The sequence below is a fragment of the Denticeps clupeoides genome, chromosome 7 (assembly GCF_900700375.1).
Source record: "Denticeps clupeoides chromosome 7, fDenClu1.1, whole genome shotgun sequence".
Classification (NCBI taxonomy): domain Eukaryota; kingdom Metazoa; phylum Chordata; class Actinopteri; order Clupeiformes; family Denticipitidae; genus Denticeps; species Denticeps clupeoides.
This window is the reverse complement of record NC_041713.1, coordinates 5,003,325-5,025,102: the sequence shown is the minus strand read 5'-3', so window position 1 is coordinate 5,025,102 and position 21,778 is coordinate 5,003,325. Positions and strand designations below refer to the sequence as shown.

The 21,778-nt window shown below is 48.7% G+C and overlaps 2 protein-coding genes across 7 annotated transcripts in view; one reads left to right on the top strand and one right to left on the bottom strand.

The window, feature by feature from the left end:
• Positions 1–6,637, bottom strand: part of bahcc1a (BAH domain and coiled-coil containing 1a) — a 30,564-nt gene extending 23,927 nt beyond the window's left edge. For 4 of the 6 annotated variants that reach the window (XM_028986151.1, XM_028986153.1, XM_028986155.1 and 1 more), the window contains exons 1-2: positions 6,479–6,636; positions 4,720–5,027 (exon numbers count right to left, since the gene is read on the bottom strand). In XM_028986151.1, the coding sequence (XP_028841984.1) occupies positions 4,720–4,900 (181 nt within the window). In that variant the 5' untranslated portion in view covers positions 4,901–5,027; positions 6,479–6,636. Of the gene's footprint in view, positions 1–4,719; positions 5,028–6,336; positions 6,455–6,478 lie in introns of those variants that run through there. The other 2 variants (XM_028986158.1, XM_028986152.1) reach the window with 2 other exon arrangements.
• Positions 6,638–11,003: 4,366 nt separating this feature from the next.
• On the top strand, positions 11,004–20,929 carry hid1a (HID1 domain containing a). Its single transcript, XM_028986437.1, has 20 exons — positions 11,004–11,097; positions 11,234–11,415; positions 12,081–12,230; positions 12,582–12,752; positions 13,627–13,752; positions 14,872–14,978; positions 15,116–15,232; positions 15,715–15,922; positions 16,004–16,060; positions 16,211–16,351; positions 16,738–16,828; positions 16,931–17,082; positions 17,542–17,620; positions 18,264–18,428; positions 18,725–18,952; positions 19,232–19,383; positions 19,505–19,591; positions 19,681–19,772; positions 19,872–20,030; positions 20,116–20,929. Exons 2-20 carry the CDS (start codon positions 11,293–11,295, stop codon positions 20,177–20,179), a joined length of 2,469 nt encoding a protein of 822 aa, XP_028842270.1. The 5' UTR covers positions 11,004–11,097; positions 11,234–11,292; the 3' UTR covers positions 20,180–20,929.
• The last annotated feature ends 849 nt before the right edge of the window (positions 20,930–21,778 follow it).

Genomic DNA, 21,778 nt, shown 5'->3' with positions numbered 1-21,778 from the left:
CGTATCGTGGCGGCCTAGCAGGTAAAGAAGCGGGCTCGTAACTGAGCAAAGCAGAGGGGCGCCTGTCATGGCTGCCCACTGCTCACCAAGGGTGACGGTTAAAGGCAGAGGACACGTTTCGTTGTGTGCACCGTGTGTTGTGCTTGCTGTGCATCACAATGACAAAAACTTTCTTCATCTGACGTCTCACTTTCTGCTGACACAAATCAGGCAAAGTGTGGCCGCATTTCAGTAATATTCGGGGGTTAAAAACATTTAAAATCCATGTCATATCCGTCACACGCCCTCCCAGGACAGCCTGTCACTGTCATCTCTTGCATTGTGTCTGTATTTATTTGGTAATTACTGATTTATTACCATTATCGTTGGAAAAACGGTTCGGTTATGGAATTGTTGAAGGCAGGATGGGGAAGGGGTGGGTGTGGGCTGACCAAGTTGGATCTGTTTGACCGTTGCAGCGAACAGCATGACCTGTGACACCTATGAGAACAGCTGGGTCTTCTGGTGAGTTCCGTGTCGTCCAAACCGGTCCGGTAATCTGGACCGGGACCGTCTCAGGACAGCATCTGTTGGGTGGTAGTAGCCTAGTGGGTAACACACTCGCCTATGAACCAGAAGACCCAGGTTCAAACCCCACTTACTACCATTGTGTCCCTGAGCAAGACACTTAAGCCTAAGTTGCTCCAGGGGGGGAGGACTGTCCCTGTAACTACTGATTGTAAGTCGCTCTGGATAAGGGCGTCTGGTAAATGCTGTAAATGTAAATGTAAATGTAATAACCCGAACACTCGCTTTAATCCCAGCACTCCGAATGGCGAACTGGTGACCGGCCTGAGCACTGCCTTACCATCCTGGGTTTAATGATACGGAGGCGGACCACGGAGATTCATAAGGACGCGATACGACAACCCCAGCCATCAAAAACTATCGCGAAAAAAACGAAGCAACTTTTGGCTTCACGGAGCACTATTCGCGTTTTGGCGGAATCCTCCAGAAGACCCAGATGTTCTCCAAATCGAGGGCAGCTCCTTTCAGCCTTCAAAATGAAGTTCACACCGCTGTGCACTCGTCCTCAATTTCATGCCTCCAGTGGATGCGGGCTCATCCTTTTACAAGGGTAAATTTTTTATACACGCGTTCGCTGTATTTTTAACCAGCCGGCTTGACCTTACGCGCCGAGTCCGCGGAGAATCGCTCGGCCGACGCCGAGGAGGTGCCGCTGGAGCTGTTGGTTTTGTTAAAGAGGGAACGTCAAAAGAAGCGGGCCTCCCGGGGTGTAATCTGCTGCGTGTGTGTGTGTGTGTGTGTGTGTGGAAAGCCTCGGATGGTGCTTCATTAGACCCAGTCAGCCTGAACAAAGCCCCGCCTGTCACACACCCCTCCCGGGCCCACATGATGCCCAGTAACCGCGGCCAGGCTGGGCGTAACCGGAGACCGCGGTGCCACACACGGGCAATAAGCGGGGCGCAGAATGCAAAGCAGGTGCGGGCGACCTCAGGCCCGGATCGCCGCGGAAGGTGCAATATAAAATATCTCAGCCGCCTCCTACATGCAAATGCCCCGGGAAGAGGAGACGAGCCAGTGGAGCCGAGGCGAGGGCCATTGTCTGCGAATTCAAGCCCCGTCGGCAATGAAAAAACGAAACCCCCATTCCAAAACGTTTGATAGCTACTAAGGCTTAATTTGCATGTTCAAATAATCAAAGTGGTAGTAGCCTAGTGGGTAACACACTCGCCTATGAACCAGAAGCCCCAGGTTCAAATCAAACTTACTACCATTGTGTCCCTGAGCAAGACACTTAACCCTGAGTGTCTCCAGGGGGGGACTGTCCCTGTAACTACTGATTGTAAGGCGCTCTGGATAAGGGCGTCTGATAAATGCTGTAAATGTAAATGTATGGCCAAATCCTCAGCCTTGCTCCAGTTATGAGGATGAAGCAAGAACAGCGACAAAGACGCGATACTTGCGGCAGCGAACAGCACAACACCGCGAGTGAGCGGACGTCTAAGCGCTAGTGAAACGCTGTCTACGGCGCGAACCGACATCCTCCGTCAAGCGCTGCAAACCAAATTGGATGTAAATGAAGTAAAAGGGGCCTGCAGAGAAAATGTACCGACCGACCAGTTATGCAATGCTCCGCAAAAAAAACCTCAACGCCTGCCGGTTGAGGCCCGGTCTCCGCGTAGCACGTGCCAGGGAAGTAACCGTTGCGGTTTTTTTTTCCCCACGGATTCACTTCACGAAGTTTCGCGCTCACGTTACGCGTCACCTTGGATGAGCAAAGTTCGTACCGTACGAGCCCGTAGGTCGCAGCACAGTTCATCACCAATGACATATTTGCAGGTCCATGCAATATATATAATATAATATAATATAATATAATATATATATATATGTGATTACACCAAGATGGCTGCTTTTTCGTGTAGGTTTGTGACAACTTATTAAAACACATTAACAACATAACACACAACATAAAGGCCTGCAGATTAGCCTACAATGCTTTCAGTCTTGAAACATACACCAACATGACCGAGTAAGTGCCGCCTCCCTTCGGGGGCTACACTGGTCCCAGAAGACCTCATAAAAACTGCCGAACGTCCCTGTCCCCCGTGCGTCAGAGGACGCCTGTGTCCAGAGGCAGCTGCACCTGCTTACTTCGCGTTGCAGTGTGAACACGCTCGGAAGGAACAGCGCAGTCGCGGCCGTTTCCGCGCGAGGCCCGACCAATTGGCGGCGGAGGAGTAACTCCGCATCGACGCCCGTACCGCCAAACCTTGCACCCGAGTCACTGGGTCCCCCGGGCTTGGTCCTTAGCAGGGCGAGGACGTGGTAATGGCCCAGGCCCATCGAGGCCCGAAATAAGGAGGGCGGGTCCGGGTCCCCGCAGTCCCCAAAGCTGAGAAAGCGAAAGGACAAGAGGCTGGGAGCCGTACGGAAACTTCTTCTGCTGCGAACCTAACACCTCAGCACAGTGCCGGCTGATGGCACAATATTGTATTAAATTTACACTATCGTTCTCACACACACACACACACACACACATTACTGTACACCCCCATTATCTGTCTATATTTGAAAGGAGAACTTAGTAAGGTTAGTAGGTTTAGCTGGTTAAATTGAAGTGAAAGTGAAGTGATTGTCACACGTGATACACAGCACACGGCGCACACAAATTTGTTCTCTGCATTTAACCCATCACCCTGAGTGAGCAGTGGGCGGCCATGACAGGCGCCCGGGGAGCAGTGTGTGGGGAGCGGCACCTCAGTGGTACCTTGGCAGATCAGGATTCGAACCAGCAACCTTCTGATTACGGGGCCGCTTCCTTAACCGCTAGGCCACCACTGCCCCAAAGCTGAGAAAGCGAAAAAATTGACCCCTCGCAGGGACAGCATCTGCTTTCCTTTTACCAAAAAAAAAAAAAAAAAACGAACGCGACCTATACTTGAGAATCGTGTAACGAGTGTGCATTTCGGTGTACTGGGGTGGGGGGGGTGAGAGGGTGATATCCCTGCATAACTCGAGACAGATGCGAAATTTCACGGTCACACAGCGGCTTCAACGAGAGACATTTCACTTTCAACGCAGCTGCGTTTGAATGGCTACAAAAACGTACCGTCGAAGTAGAATTACCGTAGGCACTTAACCGGGGTGGGTGGGGGCCGATTGTCAATCATTAATTCCCAGTGCTCTTTAAAAAGAAGAAAAAAAAAAAAAAAGAATTCTTTCAAGCAAAACCTAGAAGTTCGGCATCTATTATTGTCCGAGGTGATGGACGGCGTTCCGACGTTTCGGTCCGAGGGGGAATTATATTAAAGGGGAGGAGGGGTCTCAAGGTCCCACTGTAAAGTAAGACTGCAGGGAAGGTGTGATGTGCTGGATTTATGGTGCCGGCGTGCCGGATTTCTCGCAGGAGTCGCCGTAGGCCTCGTGGCGGCCGCTCTCGCAGTGCTTCTACCGCTCCCAGGTCCGGAAGACGGCGAGATTCCACGCTTCTAACCTTCCACGTCTGGAAATCCATTCTATTCCCGGGTATGTTTAGTGTATCCGGTGCGTTCCTATAGCTGCGCTAAGTGATCGTTGGTCCGCATGATGTACCGTTTCCATGGAGATAGGATAATTTGCTGATGGAGAAAAACACCAGACAGAGGTGTATTTGTTCTGAACTCATGTGAAACACATGTTTAATAAGATAACGTAAGTAAGTACAGAAAATGACAGGACATTTAGATGAATGCATGTGAGTTGCTTTTCGTAACGCATTCTGGAAAACTTGGGACATGCCCTCGGTTTGAGTCGATTAGTGAATCGAATACGTGACGAATTCACGTTAGAGCGCAACCTAAAAAAAAAAAAAAAAAAACCCGCCCAGCTTATTTTGGTCTCGCTAGACGCCAAATCCCACGCAGGGGCCGCGGGCCACTCGCACCTTCACGCCTCGCCACGCTATTTCAGCTGCCCCCCCCCTCCCACCACGTGCACCCTGGTCACCCAGCCACCCTGGTCACCCAGCCACGATGGCAGCATGTCAATCAACGCAATGCAATAAAAACTCTGCAATGTCAATTTATTGGCCTTGCTGCTCCACCCGGTTCACTGTGGGCCAGTTTTCAAAATGTACATTTACAAAATTATAACACGTTTTATACAAAACCCGTAATAAAGATGAACCGCGCTTTTATTTGTATTTTTTTTTTTTTTTTTTTTGGAAGAACCGACCTGAGTGCGCGGCCATCTGGATGTGGGAGGGGTAGTACTTTCCGGCCGGGAAGTGGCCGGCGTGCTGCACGGAGCCGTGGCCGGCCGAGGAGATCCGCGCGGCGGCGGCGGCGGCGCGGTGCGCCAGGGCGCCCCGCTCCGACAGGAGGTGCGCCGGGGCGGCGAAGTCCCGGCCCTCCATCCCGGAGAGGCGGCTCGAGTGTCGGCGGCGGAGATCAGAGCGAGGGGCGGCGCTCCGCCGGACTAAGCATGGCGGACACTGGATCTCTGGCTCTTCCGTGTGATGCAGCAGACCCGAACCATGTTTTCTGCGAAAATAATAATTACAAAAAAAATCATAAATAAGCTCTTTATTACATTTCATACACGTGCACTTATATAACAATCTATAGAAATGCAGAAACGCGTTCTGGCTAATCGTTAAAATTCAGACAAGTGATTATTTGGCCCACGCGTGTGTGTGTGTGTGTGTGTGTGTGTGTGCTGTAAACACCAACGCAAATCACGGCACCAGGTCCCGCATTTCTTTATTCCCGCGGGCCACGTGATAAGGATGAAAAATAAATGAATAACCATCCGTAAATGAGCATTTGATGGAGGACCGCGACCGGGCCCGGACCGCCGCTCTTTGTCTCCCCCGCAGGACTCCGCTCCCCGTCAGCCATTACAGCCCGGCCCGGTCCCCCTCCCCTCGCGTCTCGGGAGGAAATTCGCGTTTTTTCCCCCCTCCGCTCTGCGTGCGAACGGTGCCAATCAAGGCCGCGTTCAAAAAAATAAAATAAATCATCCACGTCGAAATGTGAACTAATAGGCTCGCGGAATTGTGCTATAAAAAATTAAAATATACATTATATACATATAAATAGATAAATGCAAATGCGCGTGCGATTGTGACGCGGCGAAACAGCCTTCGCGGCGACAAAGATGGGAATGAAATTAGAAAATTTGTAAATTCCGTTTGTTTCTCCTTTTTTTCCCTAACAGACGCTAAAATGTCCTCCCCTCCCCTGCTAATTATTTTTTGTTTTTTTTTTCCCCGGTTTTATCGGTCTCGTCGCGGACGGATGTGCCGGAGCAGCGCCTGTTCGCGGGCTGCGCGTCCGGCTGAGAGTGCACCCGAGGCGGCCACCGCTCCGGCCGCGGCTCGGTCCCAACCCAGCGGCGCGACGGCGCAACACGGGCCCCGGACAAACGCGATTTTAAACACACTGGGACTCAAAAAATAATAATAAAAAGATAAAAAAGTACAACAACAAAAAAAAAACACGAACAGCACCGGTGACGACAAAGAAAAAAATATTACAAAATGTAAAAAAAAAAAATTTTTTTTTGATTCGTTCAAAGACAATGAAGGAGGAAATAAATAAATAACACGTTCAAAATAAAACAGGCCGGACGCGGTGTCGTAATTTAATACAAACCTCGAGAGTATTACATTTTTAATACAAGTCACACGTCGGTGAACATTTGCAGATCGGCCTGTTTAATTCACAACGTCGCGTAGAAAAAAATTCATAGAACGACGCACAACGTCGCACGCACTAATAAAGGCGACATTACGGTCGTTCCATTCGCAGCGATTTGAACCCGCGGTTATTTGTGCGCCGTCGCGGTTACCTTGTGACCCTGATTAGATCTGAGTCGTTTCTGTGCGGTTCGGAAGTGGACGGGAGAGCCACCAAAATAAAGCAGCGGCGCTGCGCGACGCGGCCGTCACACGCGCGACATTCGCGACAGGAAATTAGATCCGGCGACTCACCGGCGCGTCAGGCCGTCGCGGCGGGACGAGCGGAGCTCGGGTCCGGGCCGGAACCGGGCCGGCGGCCGGCGCTGAGCATCGTGCTCTCTCCGCTCCGAGACCAGCCGAGTCGAGGCTCGAACCCCCGAAGGCGAGGCGCCGACGCTCTCGTGCCGGCGCGGGGTAAACACGCGCGCCCATTGGTCGGGGCGGCGCGTGGAAATGGGACACGCGCGCTCCCGATTGGCCCGCGGAAGGATCCGGCGCGGCGGGTTCGAACCTGGATCACGACGTGTGGCTCAGCCGAGTTGAGAGTCAGCAGCGAAGGGTGTCGGGTCGCAGGGTTAGGGTTAGGGTCCAGAGCGATTTACAATCCGTAGTTACAGGGACAGTTCCCCCCTGGAGACACTCAGGGTTAAGTGTCTTGCTCAGGGACACAATGGTAGTACGTGGGGTTTGAACCTGGGTCTTCTGGTTCATAGGCGAGTGTGTTACCCACTAGGCTACTACCACCCTGATCACCATCATGCTTGAAGAGATTCATCGATTAATTTAATAGAATTAAAATAAACCAGTATTTTGGACATTGAGAGCTTTGTGGTATTTGAGGGATGATAAAATAGTCATATGAGCCTTGTTTATCAAGGCTGAAGAGGTTAATAGATTTATTTGACAAACTTGGTGGGAGTGAAGAAAGAAGAAAACTATATTTCAACACATCAGTATGCTTTCCTGCCTTTCTTTGAGGGTCTTAATTCAACATGTAGCTCCTCCGCCTCATTTTCGGGGGTTGGCCTAGCAGGGAAGGACGCGGCCCCCGGTAATCGGAAGGTTACCGGTTCTAATCCCAAAGCAAAAGTGCCCCTGCACGCTGCTCACCGGGACGCCTGTCACGTGCTTCACAGTGACAGTCACTTCGCTTTCACTTCCCAGAACGTCACTAATTGAGCCACCATGCAGCCTGGCTGCCGAGAGGTCGTTTGAATTCGGGCCCAGATTAAAAAAATAAAAAATATGTTTGGAAAATATATATTTCAGAACCAGAACTGGATCCATCGATGTTTCGCATTGTCCGTTACGGCCCCCACGACCTCAGACTACGTCGCTCCTGTACACAACGAAATGTTGTTCCTCCGTTCTTCAGCCCCGAATCTACCAAACAACACAGACGCAGGTGCTGCCCGTCGCTCAGGATCCAGATCGGTCCCAACCCAGTTCCCGCTGGCCTCGGGCGTGGGCCGACAGCTGCGGCGATATGCAAAGTCGCATATTAACAACAAAACTTCGGTTGTCCCGCAGGGCGGCTTCTGAAGGGAACTTCAACACAGCGCCCCAGTCACCACTGGCCGGTTGCGTAATTCCACAATCAGCCCCCTGTTCGCTCCGGGGCCCCGGGGGCCCCGAGCACCTGCATCCGCCGAGCTGCTGAAGCCAGGCCTAATAAGATCATGTTAATTTTTCGTTTACCCGTCGGTGCCACATCCGGGCCCTTTTGTGGGAGGAACGTGAGCGAAGCAAAAAAAAGCAAGTAAGCAAGTAAGAGAACACCGGCGCTCCCAACGGAAAAGCCAGAATGCAGCATCACGAGTGCGTCTGCTGTCATCCCGGCATTCAGTGAATGTCTGCCATCAAGGATCCACACACACACGCCACAGTCGGATCCGTGTTCACATTTTTCAGCACATACAATTGTTATTCAGGAACATAATGGAAGATTATAAAGCTGTTAATACATGGAACAGGTGTTGGTATAAGGAAGCACACATATATGGAACGGTGAACTTGTTTGGTGCATTTGCAACAGGGAACTTTAGATCATTGTGTAGGTCCAGCATTCTAATCGCAGTTCATATGTACGAAGACGACAATTAATGAGAATTTCAACCCACACCCGTCAAATATGCATAGATTTTGGCTAAAATTTTGGTTATGTTGCCTAGAGAGGCGCTCATGGGACATAAAAACGAAGTCCCCATGACAACATTTTCAGCTTCTTTGGAAAAAAAATTGCAGTGAAATCCAGCATACCCACCCCCACACACACAAAATCTGGACTGACGTATGAAAAAATCTGTATTTAAGTGACATCCTGTCACATCCGGTGACAGTTTTGGTATCACTCGGATGTGCTGGATAACACGGGGATAAAGTGATAAAAGGACGGTGTTTCTGTGGAGGAACGGAAAGGATGAAAAATGGCCCACGAGATGGGAGGGGAGATGTTCTCTTTCACCATTATCTCCAGTAACGAGTGATGCGCATTAAGCACGTTCATTTGCATGTCATGTTTTCTCTGGCAAATCGGACAGCGAGGAAAGAGAGAGGGAATATGCTAACGAGGAGCAGAATTGATGATGTGTGGACAGGGGTGAGAAGGGGTGTGTGGGTGGAGGCCATAACAGTGTGTGTGTGTGTGTGTGTGTGTGTGTGTGTGTGTGCATGAGCCCGAGAGAGAGAGTCAGCAGTAATGATTTAGAAGAGGTCAGAACAATAAATCTTCTGCTGCACACGCAGTGAGGATCAAAAATCTGGAGCCGCCACTTGATGATGTTCTAATATATAAAGTTGTATTACTGGCGAGTTTTGAGGCTTAAAGTGTTTTTCATTCAAAGTTTGCTGATTTATTATTTTTGTATTGAGCAACATTTGCTTTGCTGATGCTCAAGCTGTATGCAAAATGTGATCATCCATGCTCTCCCATTACCCAGTGAGTGATGATGTGATGCAATCTGACCTGTTGTACCAGGCCCATGAGCATTTTATCAGTTCCGTTTCTTTTGAAAGTTTCAAGTACTTCCACAATTTCTATACAATGAAAGATTATGTATCTCTGGCCACACCCGTTTGGACGCATGAACCGCTGAACCCCAGGAATCTGTTCCCAGCAGATTTCTATATAAATATATATTTTCACTCTGTTGTGAAGCAGGGGTCACTTTACTTTTGCTAAATGAATGGAGCTGATCATTGGAGCTGATGCCCGGGAAGTGTGGCTTGCTGATGTCTTGGTGTGAAAAATGGGTCCTCTGCACAAAATAATTATTCTGACCCTATCATTCTGATCAAAATGCAGCGGCGCCAACCTTTCACAAATGTTGGCATTTCATACAGCCCTGAGTCGCCAGCTTCTATGACGCTTTGTAAGGTTGGAGGAGGTAGAACAGGTCATCTGAGGCCATTCCTCCATACAGAACCTCTCCAGATCATCCATCTTCCTAGTCCCTCTCTTGTGTAAGCTCCTCTTCAGCTCACCATGCCGGCTTTGGGGTTTTGGTCAGTGGAAACTTTCACCGCTTTCAATCCAATGGAAACCACCTTTTAGTTTCCAGTTCGTTAATATTTTGGGTCTCTGGGATGTCACCTTTGGTACGTAAGGTGATTTTTTAAAAATCTCTACGTAATGTAGAGATGGCCTGTAATTGGACGACATGGACTCCTTCATCAGTGTGCACCTGCATTTGCTCTCTTTACCAACGGACTGTTGGCTTTAGATCGGCACACATACTTTTGGCAGAAGGACGTCTTGTTATGCAACTGTGAAGGTGAAGTGATTGTCATTGTCATACACAGCACACGGTGACACAACGAAATGTGTCCTCTGCTTTTAACCCTCACCCGTGGTGAGCAGTGGGCAGCCATAACAGGTGCTTTGCTCAGTGGCACCTCAGTAATCGGGATTCAAACCGGCAGCCTTCTGATTAAGGGGGGGCTCTTCCTTATCTACTAAAAGCCACCCCTGCCCCACCACCGCAGCCAGTGCATGCAGAATGCTGAAGCGTCTGCACAACAGGAGACTACTGCACAGGTGACAGATCTCGGACTTTCTCCGTATCGCAGTGCCAACAGAACCTTCCAAGGGATGAGAGGGGAAAAAATAAACTGCTATGGCGGTTTGTCAGGTCACTCAGGGTCACCAGAAGCGCACTCCCCATACCTCGCAATTCCAGGGGAATTGACAACAAGCCCAAACAAACAAGCAGCTTATTTCCATGGCTAATGGCTTTCCAGGGCAAGTCGTGCACCCTGTCCAAGCCAAACGATTAATCATTGCGTTCTTGTTGGTGTCCCTCACAAAGACTTGTGTTCTCCTTTACAACAAAGGAATGTGACCAAGAGATGGAACCCAACATGTGCAACAGAATGTCACACACACATACACCCCTGATGGCTTTTAAAGAGGTGCATTATCTAGCTGGAGCAATTCACCGGGAATGTTAAAGGTGCAGTACATTGAATCAAGCGAGGCCTTGAGAAATAGGTATTCATTAGCGTAAAAAAAACTAGAAATATAAATTTCATATGATGGGGCCCTGTTTTATTCTACCTATTGAGGAAAGATCAGAAAAGAAACATCTCTTCCTTCTCATCAACTTTTAAAATGGAAGGCGTTTCAGCCACCGAAGGACAAGCAGCCGAGCTTGTCCAGCAGTTGGACGTCCTCGCCGGCCGGGTCCCGCTCCTGGCACGTCGAGGATCTGCCGCCGCCTAGCGGCCCCGACGAAGAACAGCAGGACGGGGCAAGTGGTTACAGCGGCGCTGCGCGATTATTTTATTAATTCGCCGCGGATGCCAGAGCTCAGAGTTTGGGATGAGGAAATTAATGAAGCGTCAAAACGCTCCTTCGTGACATCGTTACGCAGGTGCAATCCGTGGGAAAAAAAAAAACCCCAAAAAACAATATATATATATTTCTGTATTATTTTTTACCACAGTTGATTTCCATTAATATATATATATATATATATATATATAAATAAAATGTTTTTTGTTCTGCAGGTGCCTGTTATGATTTTGATCCCCTTTGCTTGTGTCGGAGCGGTCCCCGGAAGTGCGCCATGCCCCGCCCCCGCGCGTCGGAGGTGATTATCCGCGCACCGCCGCCGCGGACAGAGATGGGCAACACGGACTCCAAGCTGAGCTTCAGGAAGGCGGTCATCCAGCTCACCACCAAAACGCAGGTTTGCGACGGAGCGCCTTGGCGCGTTGCGACGCGTCGTTTGAGTCCCGGCGCTGCGCGACATGACGGCGTCCGCATCGTTTGTCGGACGCGGTGTCAGTGTCAATCTCGCCGGCGATGTGTTCTGCTGTTGCAACCTTTCTTATAAATACCCACCATAATAATAATAATAATCATCATCATCATCATCATCAACCCTTTAACCCTTTCAAGCGGCGCGTTATTACGCACGGGTCGCGTTGCATGCGTTTTGTCACGTTCGCGTTGTCGCCCTGAAGCAGTGAATTGCCTGTCTGGTGACGCAGGGGTCGCGTCCGTGAGGTGAAGGCTGCGAGACGCACAGCAGTGATCAGGTGTAAAAATGCTCTGGGATGCTGTGTTACCCACGAAGAGAGAGGCTGTCGGTATATATCCACGTAGAAAACCTTCAGAGGAGCAATAAAATAAAAAAATGATATTGCAATGTGTGTACGTATTGGACTGTTATGCCCTATTCTGCACTATTTACATCCACCAGCTACCAAACCAAACCAGCTTTTTTTATTTGGATCTGACCGTTGGTGTGACGTCATATCAGATGTTTGCTTAGTTTATAAAGGCCATTAGGATTGTGTGGCCGTCTGTGTTTGTGTGTGCACATTAACCCTTGGTTTTGACTGGCCACAGCCGGTGGAGGCCACGGACGATCTGTTCTGGGATCAGTTCTGGTCCGACAGTGCCACCACGGTGCAGGATGTCTTTGCTCTGGTGCCTGCTGCTGAGATCCGGGCCCTGCGAGAGGAATCCCCCTCCAACCTGGCAACGCTCTGCTACAAGGTAGGACGTGCCTCCTTCTGCCGCCGGAGAGCTTCAGGCCACCAGGGGAGGGGGGCTGAAGGCAGGAAGCCACACATTTCTGTTGTTTTGGGGTTGCCTGCGGGTGTCCGGAGAGGAAGAGGCCAGGGCTCCACCCTTCCCGTAGAAGCTGGCACTCGAGCGCCACCAGAACTCGTCTGTAGCACCGCGATAATTAGGCTGCCGATTATGCACATTTGCTGTCGACGAAGTTGAGGTGTCAGGGCGGTTCGAGGAACGAACCTACAGGCAATAAAGGAGAATCAGGACGTGGGGGAGACGGGAAAGTGGCGTGTTGCTGGGTGGCATATTTACGCAGGCGCTGCCCCTCAGGCGGTGGAAAAGCTGGTGCAGGGGGCGGAGACGGGCTGCCCGACCGAGAAGGAGAAGCAAGTCGCGCTGAACTGCTGCCGCATCCTGACCCGCATCCTGCCCTACATCTTCGAGGACCCGGACTGGAGGGGCTTCTTCTGGTCCACGGTGCCTGGGGCAGGCCGAGCTGGGGTGAGCAGAGCGACGCCCGCTTTAAATGTACAGTACTTGTATACAGTAGGGATGCACACTGGGATATTGTCTGGGCTTTGGAAATAATTACGTGAAAGGGCTGGGTTCCTGTTGCGGCTATTAAAAAAAAAAATAAAATAACAACATAAAATTTCCCATTGTAAAACCCACATACTAGTTTATTAGACCCATGTTGCCAAGTGTAATTAGCAGTGATTTTGCAAGACTGCTGAAGTTACACAGTCTGTAGAAGGCATTTTGTTAGATGTTGGCTTCCGTATCTTATTTTTTGCGGCATCAAAATGCAGTTATTTTTTTTTTGTTTATAGTGGCCAGTTTGGGACGTTTACATATTTCCATTTAAGGCATTTGGCAGACGCCCTTTTCCAGAGCGACTTACAACGTGCTTCCATGTTACCATCAAGGAAGTGATCAATTCTGGTTCACTAGGCCATTGGTCAGAATGCAATATATCGTTTTGGTCAGGTTTTCACTTTTTTTTCCCACTTTTTCACTTTATACCTAGCTGTTACACATATTTTATATTTTATGTTAAAAACATAAAAGTGTAATATTTGGTTATGTTTGCAATATTTGCATATTGGTAATCATTGTATACTTTGCAATATATTTGCAATATTTGCAATACTGTGGTCTGTAGCAGTCGCCAAAGCATTTCACTGCTATGTATGACTATGTATGTGACAAATAAAGTTTGAATTTGAATTGGAGGTCCCCCACCCCTGCCTTTCGGCGAGCACAGTAATTCAGATGGGTGTGTTAAAGTAGAATAGAAATACCTTTTTGGCATGTCCATCTCTGGCGTATTTTTACTCTGTGCCCGTGTATTTCTAACGTCTCGGTTTCGGCGCAGATTGATGAGGTGGATGACGACGACGACGACGGCGCTCGTCCGCTGGCGGAGTCGCTGCTCTTGGCCATCGCCGATCTGCTGTTCTGCCCGGACTTCACCGTGCAGAGTCACAAGAGGGGCGGTCCGGTGAGCCAACACCATGGGGGGTCATTTTCACAGCTCTATGTATGACGTAACGTATGGTGGGTGCTTGCTAATGTAGTGTTCGCTAGATTGCCCATCAAAATAGATAAATTAAAGTACAGAAAAGTTGGCTGGCTAGGTTGTCGGGACTTACAGTGAAAATGACCGGGCTGTCAAAATGAACATCATTACCGCAAGCCTAAAGGTCCCCTAGTGTGATATATATATATATATATTTTTTGCTTTTATATCGGTCTTAGTGTGGTTCCCTAATACTGCATCTGAAGTCTCTTCAGCCGTGGTGCAGAATTACAGCCACTTTGATCCAGTCCCACAGTGAGATTTCCGCAGGACGCGAGGTTTCGGTGTCTGTAGCTATAAATGCTAATGAGGAGGAGAGAGGCGGGACGAGGAGGAGAGCGGCCTATAGAAGTAAAAAAAAAAATCTGTTTGTATTTTCACATCCAATTACAGAGCAACTGCAGTGCTTCGCACGTTTGGGGGCCATGACGATCAGTGGAGTTACTTTTTTAGGGGAGGGGTGGGAAAAGCATGAGAAGCGGGAGGTAAGCGTCACAAGGGGACAAATTCCAGATCCGACCGTCCTAGCTGCTGGTCTCTGAACGGTGAAGCAGGATGGCCAGAGCCACTGCAGGACCATAGACAGGCTAGGGGAACTATTGCAATATTTTACCATTTACTAATTGCACTATTTTACTTTGCACATTTATTATTCATTTCACTTGTTTAGCTCCGTCTGTCTCGTTGTTGTCTACGTGTTTTTTTGTTAAATGTTATTCTTGCGGCGCCTGTAGCCCCGGTTTGTCTGTGTTATTTCGTTTCATTATGTACCGTCTAACATGTATATTGCTGACATGACAATAAAGCTGAACTTCATCTTCAAAACTTCAACTAAATAATCTCACAAAGATTTTCCTAATAAGAGACCATTAATTTTGCACAATTGTGATTAATCACGATTAATCGTGATTGATTGGGTGTGATTATGTGATTAATCGATTGACACTGGTCCAACGTGTAGTTTGCAGTACAGAAGTGCTGCGGTGGTAAATGCGGTGTAATCGGGTGGAGATGGTGTGTAATCCAGCTGTGTCTTCCCAGGGCTCCGTGGAGGACATGCACACTCTGGACAGCTGTGAGTACATCTGGGAGGCAGGCGTCGGCTTCGCCCAGTCACCCCCCCTCAACTACATACATGACCTCAACAGGTGAGCAAACACAGGGCATGTGCGCATCTGGGTTATATAGTTTGTTTGATCGGCTTAGTGCCCGTTCGTTGCCTGCTTTCTTTGTGTGTGTGTTAATCCTTGTGAACCGTTCATTTGTGACGTGTGTTTGCGTGCAGGACTGAGCTGCTGCGACTGCTGCTCACGTGTTTCTCAGAGGCTATGTACCTTCCGCCATCCTCCGACAACAACGTCCTCAACCCCTGGGTCACCTTCTTCTGTTCTACTGAGAACAGGTGTCACAAACACACACACAGACAGACACAAATAAAAAAAAAAAAAAAAAAAACTCAGTCCCAGCTTATCATATGCAGCCACCCACCCACACACAGATACAACCCGCTTCGAGCCAAACACACACACGATCTCACAGCCACCCACACACATGCTCAAATATGACACACTGCCTCCTACAAAGGCTCGTGCATCAGTATCCTCCTGTTCAGGACCACACCCTCCTGCTATATTAACCATGTTAACGAAAAGAAGGAGGACAAATGTTCAACAACAGCAACTAAGAATCTCTGCAAGATAATACACGTGGGTTTTTGTTACTTTCTAGTCAAACAGCAAATTTGTTGTTTTCTTGTGTAAGAGTTCTTCGTTTTAAGGGCAGTAAAGTTGGCAATTAACATAATTAAATCGAAGTTAAAACGGTCAGGGATAAAAAATGACTAAAATGTGTGTGTGTGTGTGTGTGTGTGTGTGTGTGTGTTAGACATGCGCTCCCTCTCTTCACATCCCTGCTGAACGTGGTGTGCGCGTACGACCCCGTGGGATACGGGATTCCCTACAACTACCTGCTGTTCTCGGACTACCGCGAGATGCTGGTGGAGCAGGCGCTTCAGGTCCTGATCACCACGCTGGAGCACGACGCGGCGGGCGCGCACCCCGCCCCGCCGCACGGCAGCTTGGACGAGCCCGAGGTCCTACGTAATGCGCAGCACACGCGCCAGGCCGGGGGCTGCTGACGGGATCCTGACGCGGTTTCTCCCTCTGCTTTACAGTGCAGTGGTCCGGACAACCTGTTTGTGAACTACCTGTCCAGGATCCACCGAGAAGAGGTAGCGCCGTCGTTCGCGGGTGCTCTTTGCGTGAGTCGCCCGGGCTCTGTGCTGTAAAGCGTCTGTGTGTGTGTGTGTGTGTGTGTGTGTGTGTGTGTGTGTGTGTGTGTGTGTGTGTGTGTGTGTGTGTGTGTGTGTGTGTGTGTGCAGGACTATGACTTTATTCTCAAGGGTCTGGCCCGTCTGCTCACCAACCCGCTGACCCAGACCTACCTGCCCAACTCCACCAAGAAGATCCAGTTCCACCAGGAGCTGCTGGTGCTCTTCTGGAAACTCTGCGACTTCAACAAGGTGCCCCTCCGCCCTTTCGATGGCGCCGTGACCATTGGCGTCCGTTCAGTGACGCTATGTGTTCTCGCCTCTGTATATATGAGCATTAAGTGTATTTTTTGTCCGCAATGGACAAGCACGTTCCGTATATGTCACTTAGGGACTAATGGGATCTTATGGGTAGCCTAGTGTGTAACATGCTTCCCAAAAGATCCCCCCTTAATACCATTGTGTCCCTGAGCAGGACACCAGGGGGACTGTCCCTGTAAAAAAAAAAAAAATGTAAATCGCTCTGTATAAGGGCGTCTGATGACTCCTGAAAATATTAATTCGCTTGACAGTTGTCTATCAGTGAATGTCACGTTAATTTGCACATTTCACTCTCTGTTGCACACACACACTCTCAGAAATTCTTGTTCTTCGTGCTGAAGAGCAGCGATGTTCTGGACATCCTGGTGCCCATCCTCTACTACCTGAATGATGCCCGAGCTGACCAGTGTGAGTGACATTGCTCTGTGTGTGTGTGTGTGTGTGTGTGTGTGTGTGTGTGGTGAGCATGGGCGTTTCTGACCAGTTTGTCACCTGCGTTCGGGCCAGCAGCTCGCGTGGGCCTGATGCACATCGGCGTGTTCATCCTGCTCCTGCTGAGCGGGGAGAGGAATTTCGGCGTCCGCCTGAACAAGCCCTACACGCTGCACGTGCCCATGGACATCCCGGTGTTCACCGGGACCCACGCTGACCTGCTGATCGTGGTACGTAGTCATTGCCATTACCAGCTTCCGATGTGAGTTCCACCTTTGACAGCAATCGCGGTTTTGATGCATTATTTTCTTCAGGGTGGTAGTAGCCTAGTAACACACTCGCCTATGAACCAGAAGACCCAGGTTCAAACCCCACTTACTACCATTGTGTCCCTGAGCAAGACACTTAACCCTGAGTCTCTCCAGGGGGGGACTGTCCCTGTAACTACTGATTGTAAGTCGCTCTGGATAAGGGCGTCTGATAAATGCTGTAAATAAATAAATAAATGCAGAGGTGTGACTATGCGTGGAATCCATAATAACAATTGGTTGAGGCATCACTGAGGCCCCTATCTTCTCACTGTCTTATCATGGAATGACAATAATCATTCATTCAGTCTTACCAGTTCCGAATCTATTGGTATTTTTATGAACTAGAAATTCAATATGGTTTTTCTAATTGGTCTTCAGGTTTTCCATAAGATCATCACCAGCGGCCACCAGCGACTTCAGCCACTGTATGACTGCCTGCTCACTATAGTGGTGAATGGTAAGTTTGCTGGCAGTTGGCTGTGGAGTCAGTACTGACTTAACTATAGTAAGTGTTGTTGTGTGTGTGTGTGTGTGTGTGTGTGTGTGTGTGTGTGTGTGTGTGTGTGTGTCTTTTTTTTTTGGCGGGGTCCCAGTTGAAAATTGCGTCAGGTGTCAGGACATTTGCCAGTTTGCTCAGTTTAATTAGCTGCTTAATTGAATAAATTAAAAGACAAATTGGCAACCAGGGCCAAAATCTAAAATTAAAACAATTCATCAAGGTATACAGCCGACACTGTCTGTCCATAACTATTATCGATTATCAAATGTTCGGCTCTGTCCTGGCACATCTGCTGCGATCTACAGATGTTGGCAAGCAGGGCTAAATGCATGAAATTCAGTCAATTGGCCAGATGTGACCAGTGAATCACCGAATCGCCGAATTCATACTAGAAAGTCTGTACCAATTGGTGTTTTTCCATCAGTTCCATTAACAGACACAGACACCTTTTTTCAAGATTTTTAAAAAACGTTCAATACTTTCTGTTTAAGTCACTGTTTAAATGTTTTGAGTATAGCAACGTTAATGTGATGTACGGTTATTTCCGATCATACAAAGACTTTTTTTTTTTCACCACGGCCCGTTCACTCTTTGCTCACAGTCTCCCCATACCTGAAGAGCTTGTCGATGGTGGCAGCCAACAAGCTGCTTCATCTGCTTGAAGCTTTTTCCACCCAGTGGTTTCTCTTCTCGGCCTCCCAGAACCACCACCTGGTCTTTTTCCTGCTGGAAGCCTTCAACAACATCATCCAGTACCAGTTTGATGGTGAGAAGATCGTATAAAAACGCAACACTGTCCTTGCCAAAAAATTATAGGACACTAGCAGCCATGAGCAAAACATTAATAGGATAGTCTCTTAAAGTCAAGCAGGAGGTTTTTGTTGCCAAGATGGTCACCTTAACTATTGGGAAATACATCTCGCAAAATAAATACACCACCAAAATATTCTGCACTGCCTCAGTTTGACAGTTACATATAACTCTCATAAAAGGGAAAAGTAAAGGATTGGGATTTTTTTTTTTCTTGCTGATCCGGTCTGAACTCATTCACCCCACTTCCAGGTAACTGTAACCTGGTCTACGCCATCATTCGCAAGCGCAGCGTCTTCCACCAGCTGGCCAACCTGCCCAGTGACCCCGCGTCCATCCACAAGGCGCTGCAGAAGAAGAAAAAGTCGCCGGACGTCATCTCCCGGACCAGCTCGCAGGAAACGGTGTCCATGGAGGGCTCCCATCCTGCTGTGCCCGCAGAGCCTGGCACGCTCAACGCCAGCCTGGTGGCCATGCCAGGTGCAACCTCAACCATAGAACAGTTTGCTTTACTGCGCATTAGGGGCAGTGGTGGCCAAAGGGTTGCCCCACTGGTTGAAGGGTTAAAAGCAGAGGACACATTTGTTGTATGCTGTGCTTGCTGTGTGTCACAATGACAAAAACAATCACTTTCACGTGATCAGTGTCAAGCACGTTTCACGAATTATGTCACACAAGCGAACGTGTTAGCGCAGCAGTCACGTGACCACCGCTGCATGATGAGTTGAACGATGTGCTTCATGCTGATCTTCCTTTCAGCCATTGACAAACTGACCGAGAAGTCACAGGTGTCGGAGGACGGCACAATGGTGGCCCTGCCACGAACGGAGTCCCATCAGGCGCTGGCGCTCGAACGCGCTGCCAGTGCCGGTGCCAGCGACACAGAGTCCAACTCGGGACGAGACAATGAGGTGAGACTGTACACTGAGATTTGGCAAGAGAGATGCTACATAACGCCTCGCGCTGTGTGTGACCGCTTATCTGCCATCTGTGTGTGTGTGTGTGTGTGTGTGCGCATTTTATTCCTGGTAGGATGTTTTCTACACCGAGGCCGAGATGGAGAGGCGACGTCTGTCCTGTGCGTCCTCTGTGTCCTACTGGAACCCTGTGCCTGAATGGGTGGGACACTTGATTTATGTTTCAGCGTTTGTGCTCTTGAAATCCTCCGTACGTGTGAAATGAGTTACTTTATGGACGCTGATTTCCAGGTTCTCTCCTGGAAGACGAAGCTGCCTCTGCAGACCATCATGAGGCTGCTGCAGGTTCTTGTTCCTCAGGTGGAGAAGATCTGCATTGACAAGTTAGTACCCCTCACACACTCCCATGTACCTATTTAAAAAAAAAAAAAACTTAACTCTGACACGTGTGTGTGTGTGTGTGTGTGTGTGTGTGTAAACAGAGGCCTCACTGATGAGTCCGAGATCCTCAAGTTCCTGCAGCACGGAACCTTGGTTGGTCTGCTGCCTGTGCCACACCCCATCCTCATCCGCAAGTACCAGGCCAACGCGGGAACCGCCATGTGGTTCCGCACTTACATGTGGGGCGTCGTCTATCTAAGGTAAGAGGGGAAAAAAGGTTGATTCTGTGTGTGTGTGTGTGTGTGTGTGCGTGCACATGTAATGCATTCTGCTTCCCTCCATCAGGAATGTGGATCCTCCCATCTGGTACGACACAGATGTTCGGCTCTTTGAGATCCAGAGAATGTAGAGTGGGAGGAGTTCATCTGCTCAACACCAAAAAAGCGAAGGCGTCGCTTTATACAGAAGCCCCGTCCCTGCTCCGTAACACAAACCTACCTTTCTTCTTCATCGGTGTCTACCTCCATCAGTGCGTTCCACCTTTTCACCTGAAAACCAGAACCCTTTCTCCATGAACCCGATACATTCCGCCCAGACTGGGATTAGGCGTTGGTTCTGGCTCCTGAATTTTGCCAGCAGGTGGCAGTGTGTGTGTGTGTGTGTGTGTGTGTGTGTGTGTGTGTGTGTGCGTGTGTACGTGTGTGTGCGTGTGTGAGAGAGCGATAAAGATAGAAGGATCCCTTTTCTAACCTCTCTCTGTCGGAGTAACGCTCTCTATATCAGAGTATTGATTTGTTTGTTTATTTTCCTTCTGAAAATGGTAGAAACGTTGCGCTGATGCTTTTGAGCTTTTTTTTTTCTCCCTCTCTCTCTCGTGCGAGCAGCAGGCTGTTGTAGTAAAGCTGTCGTCTGGTAGCTCGTGTGCTGTGAACGGTTCCCTGGCAACAGAATGTGGTTAAGATGCACGCACAAAACGTAAGAAGAGGCGCTAATATCGACGCGAATGTCCGGCGACCTACAGAACACTGTACATCACTGTTTCCTACGAATGTAACCAATTTTTCCGTTCTGCTCTCCAGCCCAAAATTTTGGACACACCTTCGCATTCAATGTGTTTTCTTTATTTTCGTGACCATCTACGTTGGTAGATTCTCACTGAAGGCATCAAAACTATGAATGAACACATGTGGAGTTATGTACTTAACAAAAAGTGGATACCTGGTCTCCACAGTCACCGGACCTGAACCCAATCCAGATGGTTTGGGGTGAGCTGGACCGCAGAGTGAAGGCAAAGAGGCCAACAAGTGCTAAACACCTCTGGGAACTCCTTCAAGACTGTTGGAAAAGCATTTCAGGTGACGACCTCTTGAAGCTCATCGAGAGAATGCCAAGAGTGTGCAAAGCAGTAATCAGAGCAAAGAAACTAGAATATAAAACATGTTTTCTTAAGTTCGTAACTCCACATGTGTTCATTCATAGTTTTGATGCCTTCAGTGAGAATCTACCAACGTAAATGGTCATGAAAATAAAGAAAACACGTTGAATGAGAAGGTGTGTCCAAACTTTTGGCCTGTACTGTACATATTTAACAACACATGTTACGTGAAAAATTTGTTACATTCATAGAAAGTACGTGTGCACTCATGTGCACACCATGGGGGTGACCCCTAAAACCGACCAATGAGGACCGAGCGCTGGTGATCTCAATGTGCGACAAGCATTTATTCATCCTGTTTTTTTTCTGTTTCGTAAAGCGCTTGTTTGTAACGTACATGGAATATTAAGCAGTGTTAGTCGCACACTCTGCCCCCGTTCTGTGTGCATATGCAACTGTAAATATTGAGCTTGATGTTGAAAGTAGTATTTTCGTCTACGTCTATGGAAATATAAGATAAATTATTCCTTCAAGAATAAAGGTTGTCAGAGTGTTCTTTTCTTGTTGTTTTTGACTACTGCATAATTGTTGAGCTCAAAGGTCACATTACACACGCTTTTTTACACACACTAC